Genomic DNA, 18,706 nt, shown 5'->3' with positions numbered 1-18,706 from the left:
GACTGGCTGCTCGGCCAGTTACTGCCTGTCCCCATCGGCCGGGACAGGCATTCCCCGGCCCCAGGGTTGTGATGTCATCACAACTTGGGGGAAAATGACTTCTGGTGGGGGTCCTGTGGCCGGTCCCGCCGTTCACCGCAGGCACGGGGAGAGGTAATTTTATTATAATTTTAATTAGTTTCTCCCATCACCCTCCCGGCTTTTAGAACTCACCGGACTTCTCCTTTAAGTTCGGATGACCATGTGTCCACTGGACAGGGGATCAGCTTGGGCATTCTGACTAGGCTACACAGAAACACTATGGTGAAAACTAAAAGTTACTTATCAACTGAGATAGTGGGAGACTTACAGCCATTTCCAAAAACCTCCCTATTAACATGAAAACTTTGAAAGCTCCGCTAAATGTGCATACTTCTGTAACAGAGGAGAGAAAGACACGCCACTGCCAGACACTTCTGGCAGCAGAGTACCCCCCAAAAGAACAAAAGGGTTGGGCAGATTAAAATCCAGCATGTCTAATCCTTGTTTCCCCCTACATCTGCTATCAGGACACATCCAGGAGGCCCTCTATATACATTAGATTGCTGGCAAACCGAATTTAAATTGTCAGGATCTATCAACATTTGATAGAATTTAATGTGTATGACACTAGAAAACAATGCCTAAGAACATAGCCTAAAATGTAATATGTGATTATTCTATGCATCTGATAGTTCTGTAATTCTATATTCTCACACTGGTGCCAGTTTGTATGAATAGCTTTTTCTAATTAATATATTCGGAGAACCCATTCTTGGCACTGGCAGCTGGCAATATTTACCTTCCTGCTCTCTCCGTCAAGCCTTGTAAAGGGTGTTTCTGAAAATGTATATAGAAATATCCAAGCAGAATCCAATGGCGATTTGTGAAATTTGCTTAGGTAAAATAAAACATGTAACCAGCAGATAATGTTTTATTCACATGTTGTATACTGAAACAACAAGGCAATAAAACATGTGTTCACTGTATGACAACCCAACTATGTAGCAGTTATAGTACCATTATGGCACTATGGTGGCCATCAGCCATCAACTACACCAACTGGACACAGGCATTACTTTTTGGACATAAGATTTTAACATAGGAAGAAGCAGCTTTGCAGTGCGCTTCTTAATACTCTGACTGCAATGAAAAAGTGAATCTGATAAATATATGCGGGTGGTAGAAATCATCTACAAAAGGCTAGACATGGCTGTCTATCTCTGCGTTACAAACAGTTGGAACCATCCTCCTGTATTATCTACTGCTGTCTACTAGGTTTTATGGGGCAGTTTCTATGCATCTTTTTTGCAACTGATTGATTAATGTCAATCAGCTGATCATGGCTGCTCTACTCAGGGCTCTTTTGGAGTAAAAGTATCTGATTGGTTAGCCTCTCTTTAAAGGGAATCTGTCACTGGGTTTATGCCACCTTAAATGAGGGCAGCATAAAGTAGTGACAGAAATGCTGAACAGATCGGTGTATTACGTCATTCTGTTCAGCTGTTCTTCTAATTTGCAGGAGAATAGGATTCTTGCCACACCCCTCCCCCCACCCTCCAGCCGCTGATTGACAGTGGACTGCCTATGCACAGCATGGATAGATAACCAATCAGCAGCTGGTGGGTGGAGTTTTCTGCTTCTCATGAATATCAGGGACTACTGGGCTCATGCACATAATGGAAAGGACTACTTATTGTCTATGTTATTCAGGAGGATACAGCTACACAGAACAATGTAAGTAATCCATCATTCTGTTCAGATTCTCTGTCACTAGTTTATGCTACCCTGAGGTAGGACAACCTAAACCTGCTAACAGAGTCTCTTTAAGGGTGCTCTTAGATGGGGCAGTAATGGCTGCTGCATGGACCCCTTTCTGCACTGTGTGTGGGGAGGGGGTGAGAGGAAAAAACAAAACATAAAAACATGCCATACTCTAACCTCCCTAGCTCCTGCATGGCCATCCATTCTGCACCACAACTGTCTGGTGCCTTCCAGGTTTGAGGACGTGGTGTAGCAGGCCTGCTTAGCCATTCAGCAGCTGTCACTGCCACTGTCACTGTTTTTTCTCCTCCCCCTCCCCCCCATGCATAGCATAGAAAGAGGTCCTAGCTGGACAACCCCTTTAAGCAGTGTAAAGCCCAAATGCCGGACACAATTAGAAAGGAATCTCTGGTACTAGTGGCACACAATTGTGTCACATCTAAGAACACCCTAAAGATCCAGACTTGTGCAGGGTGGTACAGATTATAGTGCACACTCTGTGTGTTTATTTTTGTGACTGATAAAAGTGACATCATTTAGCCTTTCTGTAAAGGGCCTTTTACACATGCAGTAAGTCGTTCGTATTTGAGCAGTAATCTTCTGGTGTAAAATCAGCAATGATTAAACGAGAAGCGAAAAGTTGTCGTATGTAATTGATTGCATCTTTTGAGCTGACCTCAAAATCACCTTTAAATAAAGGCAAAAATAATAAATTTGCCAACAGGCGGGGGGAAGATAATAAACAAGTGCTACTTACCACACCCCGTGCCCCCAAAGCGTTGTCTCACAGGCTCTCTGCCTGCGGCATGTCTTCCTCAGCTATGGGGGATGCTAAACATGTATCTGCTAGTGACGCCAGTGTATTATAAGAACTTGCCACTATTGTAAAGAAATACTTATCTGACAATTAACACTTCACCAAAAAAAACACTGTCAATGCTTCTACCAAAGAAACCAGAGCCAAAGTGTTGAATGTTTGTTTGTGCGCCAAAGACCCACCACTACATCACTATCACCATCTATTTAGCACTAACAAGGATAGTGCCATCACAGCTGGACATGCATAGTAATAAAGATAAGGAGTTTACTTCCCTTGGGTTGGATCTGCACCTGGGGATAACTAAACATTGTAGCAAATGCCCCACATTCTACAAAATTAGTTTTGAAACTAACTAACTAAAAAAAAAACCCTATTTAATTCATAGAGAAAATAAAATATTACGTCTGACCTTTCAAGAGTCACTGTCATTATAACTTTCAAAATCTAAATCAACAGTATATGTGAAATAAAGAAAGTTTCCAAAATACATTTAATATTTTTTTTGTTATCACCCCATGTAAAAAAAAGACAGCGATCAGCCATGGAGCCGATCATTCAACTAGTTTAAGAATCATTGCCCACCAGCCTCTCCATGTAACAGCTGATGTGTGACTGACGGCTGATGAAAGAGGTGCTCTGGTCAACGTCCCTAGCTGACTGCAGCCAACGCGGACACTTCTGTACAAGTCTCTGCAGCGACAGCTTGCTCAGCCAATCACTGACTGAGACAGGACAGCACTGCTGCAGTGCTGTCCCGTCTGTCAGTGATTGGTTGAGCAAGCTGTCACTGCAGAAACAGGTTCAGAAGTCTCAGTGGTGGCAGCAGTGAGCTGGGTACGCAGTGACAAGGCAGGAGGACACCAGAAAAGCATGGAAAGGTAAGCATAACTTATTTTCTATAGATGCCAAAATACACCTGGGTGAATCTCACACATGGGTGAAATCGATCTGTGAATTTTTTGATGATTTGAGAACATGTTGAAAGATCAAAATGAACGATTTCTCGCTCGTCGCTTGATCGTTCGCAGCGTTTACACGGAACGATTATCGCTCAAATGCGATCTTTATCGTGCAAAAGCGAACGATAATCGTTCCGTGTAAAAGGGCCATTAGTGTTATCTTGTTAAGATTGAAGAATAGGATCCCGCTGCCACAACCTCCTCTGAAGGCTACAGAATTAGCTTATCTTTTCTTAACCTCCTTCAGCTTTCATCTTACTACTCCAGTGTCTAGTCCAATATTATTCCAGTGTGATATTTTTCTTTTAGGACACATGGATAATCTTGATGTGACCATGGGAAACAATACCAAGATACACTATGAAAAAAAAGGCAACCTTGTGTTGGGGGGGGGGGGGGGGGGGGGGGTGTAGGAGTAATGCCCTGGGCAATGTTCTGCTGAGAAACCTTGGCTTCTGGTGTTGACTTGGTCTCCAAATTTCCAGATCTTAATCCAACTGATTGTCTGTGGATTGTGCTGATTATTGGAGGCCCCACATAGTTTATACGATGTGAGGTGATATGTCACCCCCAATTTTCCTGTGTGCTTTTATCATTGTTGGACAGTGTCATTAAGGCCTGGCTTAGCATCCATTAGCCCAAACTACCAGCACTGGACTGAGGCAGGGAGAGGGGCTTAATGGCCTAGGTGCCACTGTCCACTGATGAACTACATTGGTTTTTAAAGTATAATAAGACAAAGACAAGTTTTATACAGGTATATATATGGTTTGTGCAGCACCTAAGCTTGTGGGTGACGCAGAGAACCGCACATAGAGTAAGGCGACAGTATCACCTTCAGAGTTCTTGTGGAGGCTGTGCCTTGATGGGCCAAAGCTGTTTTGGCAGCAAAAGGGAGGCCTTTACAGTATTAGATAGGCAAGTTTAATATTTAATGTGATATACCAATCCAAATCCACCATCACTCAGTATGGGACTTTGGTGTCTTCTTGACAGTCATCACCTGCTCATATTCTTACTTCAGGTACTAAGGATTTCTCCTGCTCAGCTACTCGCTATTACAGGACATCTGATGCACCACAATCTAAAGAGTCACCTCTCCAGACCAGAACATATTCTAATCTTCTGCAACCTCTGCCCCTAAGCCCATATCAGCAATGCCTCTCATCACTTGCAAAGCTTTGTCTATTATTCTGCATCCTGTAGGAGGAAATTCAAGAAAGGTTGCGCTAGGCCTAGAGCACTAGATTCAAACATTTTGGTGCAAAAAATATGTGATTTTTTTTTACCGCTATGTGCCTTACATGCCAAAGGGGCGGGAAGAGAGTGCCGCCTTCCTGCACAAAATCTAATGCAGGTCCAGCCAACACACAGGCGCAAATCATAGAAATCCATTCAGGCTAATAAATACAGTGCAGTGGTCTTAGACGGGATTTCACATAAGAACAGCATATAGCGGTGTCATTTCCACCTTTATGTTGTCATCCCCGTCTGTACCATATTATAAGAGGACAGCCCTATTCAAAGGAAAAATAATGATTGTAAAGTGGGTGAAATGAATAACAAATCAAGTTACGTGTGAGGTCGACCAAGTAAATATCTTGCACGTGCAATTGTTGTACACACATGGCAACCTTTCCTAGCAAGTACAGAAGGCATATATAGTGACTACAAGACATATCAATTTTTTTTTTTTTTTTTACAAAAAAACAAAGGAAAAGAAATAACAACAAAGGTAACATACTACATCCAGTTGGTCACATGTCCCATGTCATGAAGGAAAAGGAAGGGTGGGAGCTGGCAACATCAATCAACCTTAATGCCAACTATCTGCACTATACACTTTCTCGGTCTTATCCATCTTACAAATTTCCACAAAAAGATTTTAAAGTATTTTAGCACCCAGGTAAGCAATGGGACACGACTAGGATACCCCCACAGGTACTGAGCTGTGATGGTCTGACAGCTCGTACCTCTACTGATCATTAGAACCAAGAGGGCCTAACTCCTAGGGGAAGCACAGCAAACCCTATGGATGTTTCCTCTGCACAGCGACACCCTCTGGCTCTCTGTAGGAAATACACCTCTGCTTCATTCACTGGTCAGGAATGGCACCGACACCCAAAATGCGAGGATTCATCATTCATAAGGATTGAAGGGGTGCCCAAAAGTGATATGCCATCACTTACTGTGGTGGGAAAGAATATCAATTTTTTTAAAAAAAAATTAATAGTTTGTAGAAAAATTAAGAGGAAGACAAGTGCAGAATTTTTTTTCTGCAAAAATGTCAGATGACAGCTTGCAGCAAGTGGGGGTACATTCATCACAGACAAGCATACACGTCAGTTCTAGATTTGGCATTTTCATCTTTTGTTTTTTTATTTTGAAGCTTTTTTCAATTGGGTGAAACAACTGCACATTCAAAACCATAGAAAAATGTTGGATCCCCACAAACCATCAGCCATCAGATAGCACGTATGCGCATTAAACTGTCAGCAAGGCCTAAAGACATTAACGTCTTAACAAGTGAATGCATATGGTAGCTTCTCGACTATCCCGACAGCCAACTCTGCCTGTTTATAGAGGGTCCTGTCTATCTTAGGCATACGGCCATCTTTAGTAGATAACATGGATCACTACAAGTCAGACTCTAAAGCAATGAATAAGATTATTATGTAATTTTCAGTTCAAAAGAGAACTAAATTGTGATCTGTGTTCTCTGCAAGACTTCAAATACTTTCCAAATCTAAGAGTATGAACCTCCTTAGATGTTACTAATACCGTTTTAGCACACAGTCCACCCTAGAAAGTCTATTGCCCAATATTCTAGATTTCAAAGGCTATTCGCACAGCTGTAACACCTCTAGCTTAAACCTTGCAGTAAAATATCCACATAGTATTGGCACGCCTCCACTTCTATATACAGTATAGCACATTCAGCTTTTATTTGACCAATGAATTAAAAACCTTATATGGAAGAAAAACCATGGATAAGAAAAATCCCCAACAATTAAACCATGGACACAACTGCCTGGCTAATATCAAAGAATGAGAAATTTTTCCATAAGTCCTTCAGTAAATTTTCCGTGATATTCATCCCGATACAGCGGCGGCACTCATGTATTACTAATATGTTATTACTTTTTTATTATTCCGTACCACAGATACAATGCCAGAAATGACTACCTGAATAGGGGTTGTAGTCAAATAAACAAGGCGCTTTAAAAGTGGCAACCTGTTTAGGAGCCTGGGAAGCAATGTTATCGCAAGTTCACGCCAAGAATCCAACAAACAATTCAACATAAGGATAGGAGAATCTGAGAAGTTTACTAGCTGAAACCGTTCTCAAGCCCCTATTAAACGGGGCAATACGGAGGAGCAAGTGAGCACCGACCTGTCAGGTCAGCGCTCGCTTGCTCCTCGTTCCCTGCTCGCTATTACATGCTCCGACCACTAACGGGTAAGAGCCGAGGGCGTGGGGAGCTGTGGGGGGGCTGCCTGGGTGATCGCTGGATTCTCCAGGCAGCGCATAGAAGGTGTCGGTGGTCTGCTGCTGCCGCTCCTATTGCACGGTGTGACGGCAACAGATTGCTGCTATGTAGAACGTTAATTTTTCAACATGTTGAAAGACAACAATCAGCCAACATAGTGCATGTCAGCTGATCGTCTTCTATTACACAAGGCGGTTATCGGCCGTAACGGCTGATATTGGCCGAATACGGCTGGTAATCACTTTGTTTTCTTCTCATGTCCTTTCATGGTTTATTCTGTAGCTTCAAAATACTGCTAGTCAGAACCATGGAAAGTCAAGAAGGACACTGACTGTATTTATGACTTGCTAGGTCTAAGTGGATAATATCAATAATATTTATAGTTTATGTATCAATAGTAAAGAGTTTTCCCAGGATAGCCCATGGAACCTCATGATGAAAAGGATCGGATAGATCTTCATGGAAACATCAGACATGCAAGACCATAGATTAGACATGGTCCAAAACAAATGAGCTTTACAGGGTAAATATAGTAAAGACAAGAGTATAAAACCAAAATACTGTCAGCACATATAACCAATATATAAAGCTGCCTACTGGAACCAATCCAATCTCATGTCTGGCTGATCTACCTAATCACACACCTGTATATCAACTAGCTATATCTCAAACATGGCATAAGCAAACATAAAGCTTTGGAAGTCTGAGCAAATTAAAGTAAAAAGAGCAATATCCACAACAATATTCCGACCTCAATATGTTCTATATGCGGATCTCCCATTGCTATGGTGACACCATGTATTTGAAGGATTACATTCTTCTTTTACCTTGAGACATATGTTGCACAACTCCACCCTCTTGAAGTCAAACTTGAAAGCTTTCCAACATAGGACCACACACAAGACTCTACAGCTTGCATTGGGCACGATTTCTTGCTACAGGCCTCACCAGCCACAACAACTAGTTGATTTCAGTTTAAATACTAACTTTGATATAGAAGACAACGCACGTTAAAACAAATATTAACTCCGAAGTTCATCAAAACTAAAGACCGAAAGCCATCAACTGTACCATAGTAAAGAGACAGTGTCTGGCGACATAGAACACCCTCTAAACACCTGGGGGGAGATTTATCAAATATGGTGTAAAGTAGAATTGGCTCAGTTGCCTCTAGCAACCAATCAGATTCCACCTTTCATTTTCCAAAGAGTCTGTTAGGAATGAAAGGTGGAATCTGATTGGTTGCTAGGGGCAACTGAGCCAGTTTCACTTTACACCATGTTTGATAAATCTTCCCCCCCTGGTTCTGCACCATATAGAACAAAATGGTAACAAGTGGCATGTAAAAAAGGTTCTCTTACCTTCCACCCATAGCTCCTCCACGTTAGTCTCTAGATTCGCAGCTCGTAATCCTACAGCAAAAGCACCAAATATCAAGAGGCCCACAACCAAAAATTTTCCGCAGTTTTTTTGTATGTAGCAACCAAGTTTAAATAACAGTCTTTGAAACATTGCTCGGAGCCACAAAGGCGCTTTCCTGCCCGTAGCTTTCCCCTAAAAAAATTAAAAAAAATTATATTAATAATCAAAAAATATAATATCACAAGGGACAGGGTGAAATGTCACATTACAACATGAAATACGTATACACACATTCAGCTATACAGCACTTATACAGTCCCAGTACATGTCTTACTACTATAATACCAGTGCATTAGACAGAAAGGATATGCTTCTGCTTAAAGGGGTTATCCAGCGCTACAAAAACATGGCCACTTTTTCCCCTCTCTTGTCTCCAGATTGGGTGGGGTTGGGAACTCAGTTCCATTGAAGTAAATGGAGCTTAATTGCAAACCACACCTGAACTGGAGACAAGAGAGTGGGGAAAGTAGCCATGTTTTTGTAGTGCTGGATAACCCCTTTAAAAAGGGATGATGACCAGGCAGTCAGGGGCTACTAGGATAGCCAGCTATTAGAGATGAGCGAACCGGGTTCAGGTTCGAGTCGATCCGAACCCAAGCGTTCGGCATTTGATTAGCGGGGGCTGTTGAACTTGGATAAAGCTCTAAGGTTGTCTGGAAAAAATGGATACAGCCAATGATAAATGATAAATCCATGATTTTCACATAGCCTTAGGGCTTTACCCAAGTTCAGCAGCCACCGCTAATCAAATGCCGAAAGTTCCGGTTCGGATCGACTCGAGCATGCTCCAGGTTCGCTCATCTCTACCAGCTATTTGTTACCACCTTCATACCATGTTAGCATAAGTCACTTCAACTGACATAGTCCTCAGCAGGTCACCTATTCCCACTGAATAGCAACACCTTAGGTGGTCTAGATCTAAGTACACCTGACAAAGCCTTATACTATAAATGTGTGCATCATTATCATCGCATGACAAGTCTGACCACCCAACTGGAAGCTGGCACCATGTGTATTCTGCCCCCTGGACTGTGCCAATCTTACTAAGGGCCCATCTGCCAGCAGTGCAATGACTGAATGATAATGTCCAACACTGAACCACGTGGTTATGTGATTATAGTACCACAATATCTATAAATACCAGTAACAATAGCCATACATCTCTATGTAAACAGATCTTAAGCCCCCCACCCCTCTTGTGTCACCGCTGCCTACTGATCTAGAGGCTTTTTTATTGCTATTGTGAATTGTTAGTGGACGGATGTGAGTTATTGTACAACTTGTACAAGAACAATGGTCGGGCTCAGGTCCCCAGTGTAAGAGCTGGCGGCCAGGTTTCCACATTACTGAGCTCAGTAGTAGGAGCAGCTATGGACTATACACGTGGTTAAATGCACAGACACATGGACGTCGTAGTAATATCCAGAGACTGTGAATGGAGAAGCAGATCAGCCCTATGCTGCTCCCAACAACCTCAGTGAACAGAAGAGGGCAGCCACATGGTCTATCCTTGTTAGGAGGAAAAAGGGGGGACTGTTCCCTGTGGCAGACACACTGGGAAAATAAACAGGATGCCTGCAGGCGGCTATATCCAACCTGTGTGCAGGAGGGGACGGGCAGGGGGATTTAACTCCCCTCTCACCTTCTCCATCTAACTAACAGGAGTTTGTATAGAGCTGGAGGGTATGAGATCCCCTGATGCACCGCACACACTCCTTACTATTTATGAATGGTGCTACAGCTCCACTACATTGTACTCCAGGCACCGCACTACAGCTGTTACCCATGCAGTGCACCCTCCTGCAACACCAACATATTAATCCCCAGGAACCAGAGCAGTGCACCCTCCTGCAACCTAATGACCTCCTGTAACACCACTCAATTACACCCCCCCCCCCCACACACACACACACACACACTAGAACAGTGCATTATCCTGTAAACCTACCCCCCCCCCCCCCAAGAGACCAGAGTAACTCCAGATTACCCCCCATGCCCCCTACTACAACAGTGACCTTCTGTAGCACCACTCTTTTTAACCCCTCAAGAAACAGAGAAGTGCATTCTTCTACTACATGGTAACCTTCTACAGCACCACTTTATTAACCCCCCCAGGAGCAGTGCAGCCCCCTGTAACCCCCCCCCCCAGGAGCAGTGCAGCCCCCTGCATCCCCCCAGGAGCAGTGCAGCCCCCCTGTAACCCCCCCAGGAGCAGTGCAGCCCCCCTGTAACCCCCCCCCCCCCAGGAGCAGTGCAGCCCCCCTGTAGCTCCCCCAGGAGCAGTGTAAACACCCCCCAGGAGCAGTGAAGCCCCCTGTAAAACACCCCCCTCCCCCAGGAGCAGTGCAGCCCCTCTGTAGCCCCCCAGGAGCAGTGCAGCCCCCTGTAGCTCCCCCAGGAGCAGTGCAGCCCCCTGTAGCTCCCCCAGGAGCAGTGCAGCCCCCTGTAGCTCCCCCAGGAGCAGTGCAGCCCCCTGTAGCCCCCCCAGGAGCGGTGCAGCCCCCCCAGGAGCAGTGCAGCCCCCTGTAGCCCCCCCAGGAGCAGTGCAGCCCCCTGTATCCCCCCAGGAGCAGTGCAGCCCCCTGTAGCCCCCCCAGGAGCAGTGCAGCCCCCCAGGAGCAGTGCAGCCCCCTGTAGCCCCCCCAGGAGCAGTGCAGCCCCCTGTATCCCCCCAGGAGCAGTGCAGCCCCCTGTAGCCCCCCCAGGAGCAGTGCAGCCCCCTGTAGCCCCCCCCAGGAGCAGTGCAGCCCCCTGTAGCCCCCCCAGGAGCAGTGCAGCCCCCTGTATCCCCCCAGGAGCAGTGCAGCCCCCTGTAGCCCCCCAGGAGTCATCCCCACTTCACCTCTGAGATCTGCTGGAGGGCGAAGGTCGCATCACAGTAGCTCGGCCGCTGCAGATAGTCCGGGTCGGGCGGCCCTGTGGTCCTGGGATGCGGCTCCCTGTCGCGTCCCCTCCTCCTCGCTAGCCTCGGCCGGGCAGCTGTCTCCCCGGTGCCCTGCGGCTCAGTAGCATAGGCAGCCAGGGCCATGTTGTGGCCGGGTTGTGGCCGTAGCTTGTGCTTGTGTGGTGTGAGGCAGCCAGGGGCTCGTACTCCGCGGCAGCCCTAAGGTTTATGCGGCCGGTGATGGGGGAGGAAAGGCTTCGTGTTCCTGGGCTGCTGCTGCTGCTGCTGGCACGGCGCTCGTCTTCATGCTTCTCCAGGCGCGGTGGCGGAGGGCGGCGAGTCACACTTTGCGCCTTCCATCCCCACATTTCGCGATCCGGAGGTCTGCGCCACTTCCCACATTCAGAGAGTGTTTGTTTATGTGTGAGAGCTGGAGAAGAGGAGCACACTACACCAACATAGAGCAGGACTCCACCAACATAGAGCAGGGTCCAGCACACTACAGCAACATAGGACTCCTCGGTCCAGCACACTACAGCAACATAGGACTCCTCGGTCCAGCACACTACAGCAACATAGGACTCGTCGGTCCAGCACACTACAGCAACATAGGACTCGTCGGTCCAGCACACTACACCACTATGGAGCAGCTAATCCCACATTGCGCGATGTGCACCGCCTGCCAGAGCCTGCCGATCTCCCAGCGCGCAGTCCGGATCCCCGTGTAAATGGGCTCTGTGCCTGAGTGCAGCTGCACGATGGAGAAGAGCCGGGTACAGCAGCCTCCTCGGTGACGGGTCCTCCCGGTAGGGGGGCAGCCAGCGATCACGGCTCTCCACAATGCACCCGGTGCAGCACAACAGCAACCCGATCCTTGTCTGGGGCCCTGGGAGACTTGCTCAGCTGCCTGTGCGCTCCTCTTTCTCCCTTGCTCTTTCCTTGCTTCAATAGATGAGATGTAGAAGAAGGGGGGAGGGAGAGAAAAACTCGCTCTCTCCATTTGGAGAAAGAGAAAAGGAGGGGAGAATCGGGAGAGAGCCGCCCCCGGGGCTGTCAGATGGCCGGGAATCCGCTCCTACCATTGGCTGAAGTGGAGCAAAAAAAATACTCAACAAACATGACTATTATTAGCTGCTTAGCAACAGCTCACCAAAGTCGAGGGACCACCCAGGCAGCCCGGGCTTGTGTGTGTATGTGTGTGAGTGTGTATCTCCAGGCTTCAGGGGGAGTCTTAAAGGGACCCGAGCCTTCCTGCCTGCAGCCGACAAGGAAAGGATCCCCTGGCTCTCTCTGTTCTCTTCTCCACACTCTGCTGCTCTCTCGTTTTTCCTCTTCTTCACCAGTTTCTATGTAGTTTAACTATTTTACTTTTTTCTTTTTTGTCTCTTTTACAGTTTCTGCACTTTTCTCTGCTTTCCACTTCTCCTCTTTCTACTTTATCCTCTGTTTTTTTTTCTCTTCTTTATAGATTTCTAGGTTTTACCTTTTTTCCTTTTACCTCTTTTCCAGTTTCTGCTCTTCTCCCCCTTCTTGGGTTTTCTCCAGCTCCTTCTCTTTTCTCCTAGTTTCTGCACTTTTCTCTGCACTGTTTCCACACTTCTCTCTCTTTCCCTTTCTCCATTGTGCTTTCTTACTTCCTTCATATCGAACTTCTAATCGTCTTCTTTGCTTTCCTCTGCTTTTTTCACCAGTCTTTACCTTCTCTTCCCTTCTTGCCTCCATTCTGCATACACATATCTACTTGCCTCCTTTTCTACCATTTTCCCTTTTATTTGCTTTTGCTGTCTTTGCTTTTTTTTCCTGTTTCTTTTCTATTCTGCCTTCACATCACCCTTTGTTCTTTCTGTCTGTCTTTTCTCTTCTTCGCCAGATCCTTCTCTTTTCTCTGCGCTTGTCTCTGATATCAATCCTATTCTCTGATTCCCTAACTTATCTCTGCTTCTATTACTTCCATGTTCTTTGCCTGCTTCCTAGTCTCCCCAATAGTCTCTGCTTTCCCTCTAAGCCACTCACCTCACTTTTCTTTGCTTCCCCACTCCTCTAGTCACCATACTTCATCCTGTTTCCAGTCTCTATACTTTGTCCTATAGTTCTTTGCACCATATCTTTCATTTGCTCTTCTCCTTTCTCTGCACCTCTCTCCGTTTCCTCTTCTATAATTCTTTGCACCATATCTTCATCTCCTCTTCTCCTTTCTCTGCACCCCTCTCCGTTTCCACTTCTCCAATTCTTTGCACTATATCTTTCATTTCCTCTTCTCCTTTCTCTGCACCCCTCTCTATTTCCACTTCTCCAATTCTTTGCACCATATCTTTCATTTCCTCTTCTTCTTTCTCTGCACCCCTCTCCATTTCCACTTATCCAATTCTTTGCACCATATCTTCATCTCCTCTTCTCCTTTCTCTGCACCCCTCTCCGTTTCCACTTCTCCAATTCTTTGCACCATATCTTTCATTTCCTCTTCTTTCTCTGCACCTCTGTTTCCTCTTCTACAATTCTTTGCACCATATCTTTCATTTCCTCTTCTCCTTTCTCTGCACCTCTCTCTGTTTCCACTTCTCCAATTCTTTGCACCATATCTTTCATTTCCTCTTCTCCTTTCTCTGCATCTCTCCGTTTCCTCTTCCCCAATTCTTTGCACCATATCTTTCATTTCCTCTTCTCCTTTCTCTGCATCTCTCCGTTTCCTCTTCCCCAATTCTTTGCACCATATCTTTCATTTCCTCTTCTCCTTTCTCTGCACCTCTCTCTGTTTCCACTTCTCCAATACTTTGCACCATATCTTCATCTCCTCTTCTCCTTTCTCTGCACCTCTCTCCCTTTCCTCTTCTCCAATTCTTTGTTTTACCTCCTTTTCTGCAGTTTCTGCATTTCTCTGTGCCTTTTACTCAAACTCATAGGTCATGGTTATATAAAAAAAAACAGGCCTTACCAAATAAACACTGTTGACTTGAAGTTACATGTTCTTTGCCCATCTAGTGGGAACTCTTCAGAGATCCTTTAAAGAGGCGCCTTGGCCCCAAGCTGAAACAAATACTGGGAGGTCCGGCTTGAATTCCCAGGCTTGCACAAATAATGACAGAGTGCTTGTGGGAGAAGTACTGTGAAGTGCCAGATTTTTTCTTTCTTTTATTCTAACATTCCATTTGCAGGAAAATAAAAAGTCACCCATTTCAAACTAGCCAACAATGATAGCTATCACCACATCGGCTTCATATCCTTTAGCATTAACAAATCTGTAGGAAGTGTAACCTCTTATTACCCCCACATAATTCATGGCTGTGGCTTTCGTCCCACAGCATGGTATGGGTTAACGACCCACCACACGCTACGTTCTAGAATTCCAATGGAACACATGATAGAGATTTGTGGCAAGGATGTATGCTACAGCAACCATATCCTCTGTAATAGAGACTAGATGGATTCTGGTGCAGAAATCATATTTAACTGTTTCAAATCCAAAAATTCTCATGATTATTTGGCGCTCTCTGCATTAGCTCTTTTTCTTTTTTTCTGTGGGCCATCATTTTTCGTTCACCTACATAAGGTTGTAACTATGCATCAGGAGTTACCCTCGCAAGTTCACTTGGGCCTCTAGTAGACACAGCTGGCTGCCTCGGAAAAGAATTATTACCTGTCTCTGTTGACACTTTGCAGCAAAATGATGTCACATGAAATCTGAGTAAATGGAAATAAACTATACTAAATATATTACATGCTGACATTTTCTGAACTAAAGTGAACAATGCATTAGCTTCCTCTTTTTAAGCTCTAGCCCAGCAAGGCTTTCTTCTTATGTGATTTAGTACTGTGTATAATTCTGAATTACAGATCTGTGCAGCACATATCCATAATATGGCAGTCCGCACAAGCTGTACCCTCTAAGGAGGCCCTCAAATGACTTTATAAAAATGATAAAGAAAATGGTGGCATGTTCCAACAAATGACATGCCAGACAGGGGCGGATTAACTTCACCATAGGTCCCGGGCTGTTGTCCAAGCTTGGGCCCCCAAACCCGACTGTAACTATGGCGGCACTAGTGTGGTGTTCATAGTACAGCATAGATAATATCATGCTGCCCTGATTTGTGCAAAACTGTGATAAAAAAGCAGCAATTTCTTTAAAATCATGGCAGAACTGTAGCCAGAAGACAATACACCACTGAAAGTATAAGTCTTTTTGGGTGGCCATGGCCTCCAGGAGCTCCCGCCCGAAAAGGACCTATTATAATCCACTACTGTGCCAGAGATATTGTTCCCTAAAAGTATTGCATTCATTTATGAAGGCGTCAAATGGTGGCAAATAGAGTAAACACCATAACATATAGGGGGCGGTCCAGACTACATATTCAATTGACTGTTTGCCATTTTCTCTCTTCTGTATTGGCTACTCCTAATAACAGGTTAATAGTTTTGTATATGACACGTTGCTTTTTTAGGTTTACCACCTATACTACCCAAGGTTGTATGATGATAGTAATTATGCTCTAAGCTTATCATATAGTGGGTGAGATAGGCAGATAGGCAGAGCCTTGATACTATACTCCATAATGGGTTTTTGGCACCTAAAAAAGGGGCTTTCTGGGTCTAGAAGAATAGTGGCGTACATCCCATAGTGTCTGTACCTGGAAACAGATCTCATCCCAATAAAACAGCTGTACCTGGTATTGCATCTACCAAGTTTATGGCTCCATGTCTGGAAATTGATGAAGAGGTTGCAGAGCTCCCGTAGATAACCTTCAGCGGGGCAAATACATTCCATTAGCAAACTTGCTTACTTTGTATTATATGCCGCTCTTTGTTGACAGCTCATTGTCTAGGTTACTGACCAACTAACAAGGGGAAGAAGAGAATGGGCATAATATAACAAGGAGAATTAATGTATTTGCAAAAATGTTTAACTACACGTTTAACTATTTAGTTGAGCTAGAAATATCCCTTTAGGTCCTGGAAGGGGTAGTCCCATCTGGAGTAGTTATCTAAATTATGCACATGATAGGGCATACCTAAGAGATCCCAGGGAGTCTGATTTCTTCCCCCCCCCCCCCCCCCAATTTCGAGAATGGGGACCCCAAAAGGCAGCTTTAAGCCTTCTTCAGCAGCATCAAAAAGAATGAACGGAGCTCCAGTGCGCACTCATAGCCGGCGGTCTGCAGATATTTCTGGGCCCTCATTCTTGAGATTGTGGGGCCCCCCGCCACTCGAACAGCCATGATCTCCTAGTTATGCCCTATCCTGTGCATACTTTGGATAGGGCATAACTATACCAGATGAGAATACCCCTTTAAGGGTATATTCACACGGACGGGCTCGCAGCGAGATTCTCGCTGCGAGCCCGGCAGGTCCTGGCAGTTCCCATACACTACATACTTGCTGCGGTCTAAACGACCGCAGCGAGTATGTAATTATACCGCCCTTAACCCCTTCTGCTCCCGCCTGGCTCCCCCGCTGTAAGCATACTTTACCTGTCCTCGCTGCACGGGTCCGCCGTCCTGCTCTCCCGCCCAGCCAATCAGTGGCTGCGGCTGGGCAACACACTGATTGGCCGGACAGGAGAGCAGGACGCCGGACCCGTGCAGCAAGGACAGGTAAAGTATGCTTACAGCGGGGGAGCCGGGCGGGAGCAGAAGGGGTTAAGGGCGGTATAATTACATACTCGCTGCGGTCGTTTAGACCGCAGCAAGTATGTAGTGTATGGGAACTGCCAGGACCTGCCGGGCTCGCCGCGAGAATCTCGCTGCGAGCCCGTCCGTGTGAATATACCCTAAACACAGACTGTTTGATTGTAATTTGATGGTATGCTCAACAATGCAAGTTGAAGCACATACAATAATTAGCTAACAATTTTTTTTCCCATTGACTTGGTCCATTTTTTAAATTTCAGCCCGGTTCCTGCCATCTACATTGGTTTCTATGCAAATAGGGCCACTCTATGCAATGGAGGCAGGCCCGACACCCCTAGTAAATGTATATCTTCCCCCTTTCGTAATGCGCCTCCTTCAGGATCAAGTCTTGCCTCCTCACTGTGGGAGGGGATATCAGTACACTGGGGGGCACCGGGCCCACCTCCAGTGCATTTAGCGGCCCAATTTACATGTGAAGAAACTGGCGCCGATGTCGGGAACCGGGCTGTGATTTGAAAAATGACCATGCAACTGGGATCTCCATGCTGGAGTCCGACCTCTGTGCACCCCGGCAACCTCTAGATCAGCACCCTTTTTTATTAAAACTGAGCCATGGGTCGGCGCGTGACCTATCGCTACATTCATTCTCTATACAGCTGCCAAAAAAGAGCCAAGAGCTGTACTTGGCTTCCTCTGGCTACTCCATAGAGAATGAATGGAGCTGCGGATCACACGCTGACCCGTGGCTCCTTTCATAATAGAGGTGCTCGGGTGGTGATCTAGAGATCCTCAGGTGGCACAGACCCGCACAATTTCATATCTGGCACATATGTAGGAATGCATTAGGGTAAAACCAGTAGCGTAATTTGGTGGGGGCAGAGGGGGCGGCCGCTCCCGGGCCCACACAGGCTAGGGGCCCAATAAAGATTTTGCCAGTTAATGCTGTCTGCAAAAGCTATTGCTTTTGCAGACAGACTTAAAAAATGTCTATTGGCTGTAGGTGGCCCCTGACCAGGAACCAGTGCTCCTGGGGAGTCCACATGGCTATCGAATGTTCAGTCTGACCATTTAGCTGTATGCGCTTCTATGAGAGGAGATCATACAGTTGAATGCAGCAGGGTGATTGACAAGGGGAGGAAAGCATTGGCTCTGCACCCTGCCAATCAATGTTGTGGCCACAAGAGGCCACATGATTGATGTCACTCGTGCGCTCACAGAGCAGGTAGAGAGTTGACATCGGAAGACTACAGTACTGCAACTGCACAGCAGGTAAGTATGGCTTTTTTCCCTTAGTTATAGAGGAGGAGACCTATGTGGGGGTTGGGGTATGGGATGTGCTGGCTAACTGAAAAGGGGGTTCCTAATATGGAGGTACAGTCTACTCACAGTTATATAGTGGTGGTGTCTAACCACCAGGAGGATTACCAGTGAGATCACTGCCGGGGATGGGGGTGGCTGCATGGGGAATACATACCGGGGGGATAACCTACAGGAGATGGTGCTGGAGGGGATGCCTACATGGAGGATACTACCTTTTCGGATTTCAATATGAAGGTACAAAGGGGCCTGAGTACTATATGGGGGTACAGAGGGAGGGTCTATCTTCTATATGGAGGAACAAGGGGGATAATCTACCATGTTAGGCTATAGATGGTGGCCTTTTTACTATATGAGAGCATAGAGGGACCTGTGAACTATATGAGGGTCACAATTTGGTCTCAATA

At 45.8% G+C, this 18,706-nt stretch overlaps 1 protein-coding gene across 3 annotated transcripts in view; it reads right to left on the bottom strand.

The window, feature by feature from the left end:
- The window catches only part of PTCH1 (patched 1), an 88,756-nt gene that overhangs the window by 57,490 nt on the left and 12,560 nt on the right, over nucleotides 1–18,706 (bottom strand). For 2 of the 3 annotated variants that reach the window (XM_069961748.1, XM_069961749.1), the window contains exons 1-2: nucleotides 11,317–12,309; nucleotides 8,414–8,606 (exon numbers count right to left, since the gene is read on the bottom strand). In XM_069961748.1, coding sequence (XP_069817849.1) covers nucleotides 8,414–8,606; nucleotides 11,317–11,502 — 379 coding nt within the window. In that variant the 5' untranslated portion in view covers nucleotides 11,503–12,309. Of the gene's footprint in view, nucleotides 1–8,413; nucleotides 8,607–11,316; nucleotides 12,310–18,706 lie in introns of those variants that run through there. The other variant, XM_069961750.1, reaches the window with a different exon arrangement.

This window comes from Dendropsophus ebraccatus, chromosome 3 (genome assembly GCF_027789765.1).
Source record: "Dendropsophus ebraccatus isolate aDenEbr1 chromosome 3, aDenEbr1.pat, whole genome shotgun sequence".
In the NCBI taxonomy this organism is placed as follows: domain Eukaryota; kingdom Metazoa; phylum Chordata; class Amphibia; order Anura; family Hylidae; genus Dendropsophus; species Dendropsophus ebraccatus.
Note: the sequence above shows the minus strand (reverse complement) of the source record. Positions and strands in the feature narration are given on the sequence as shown.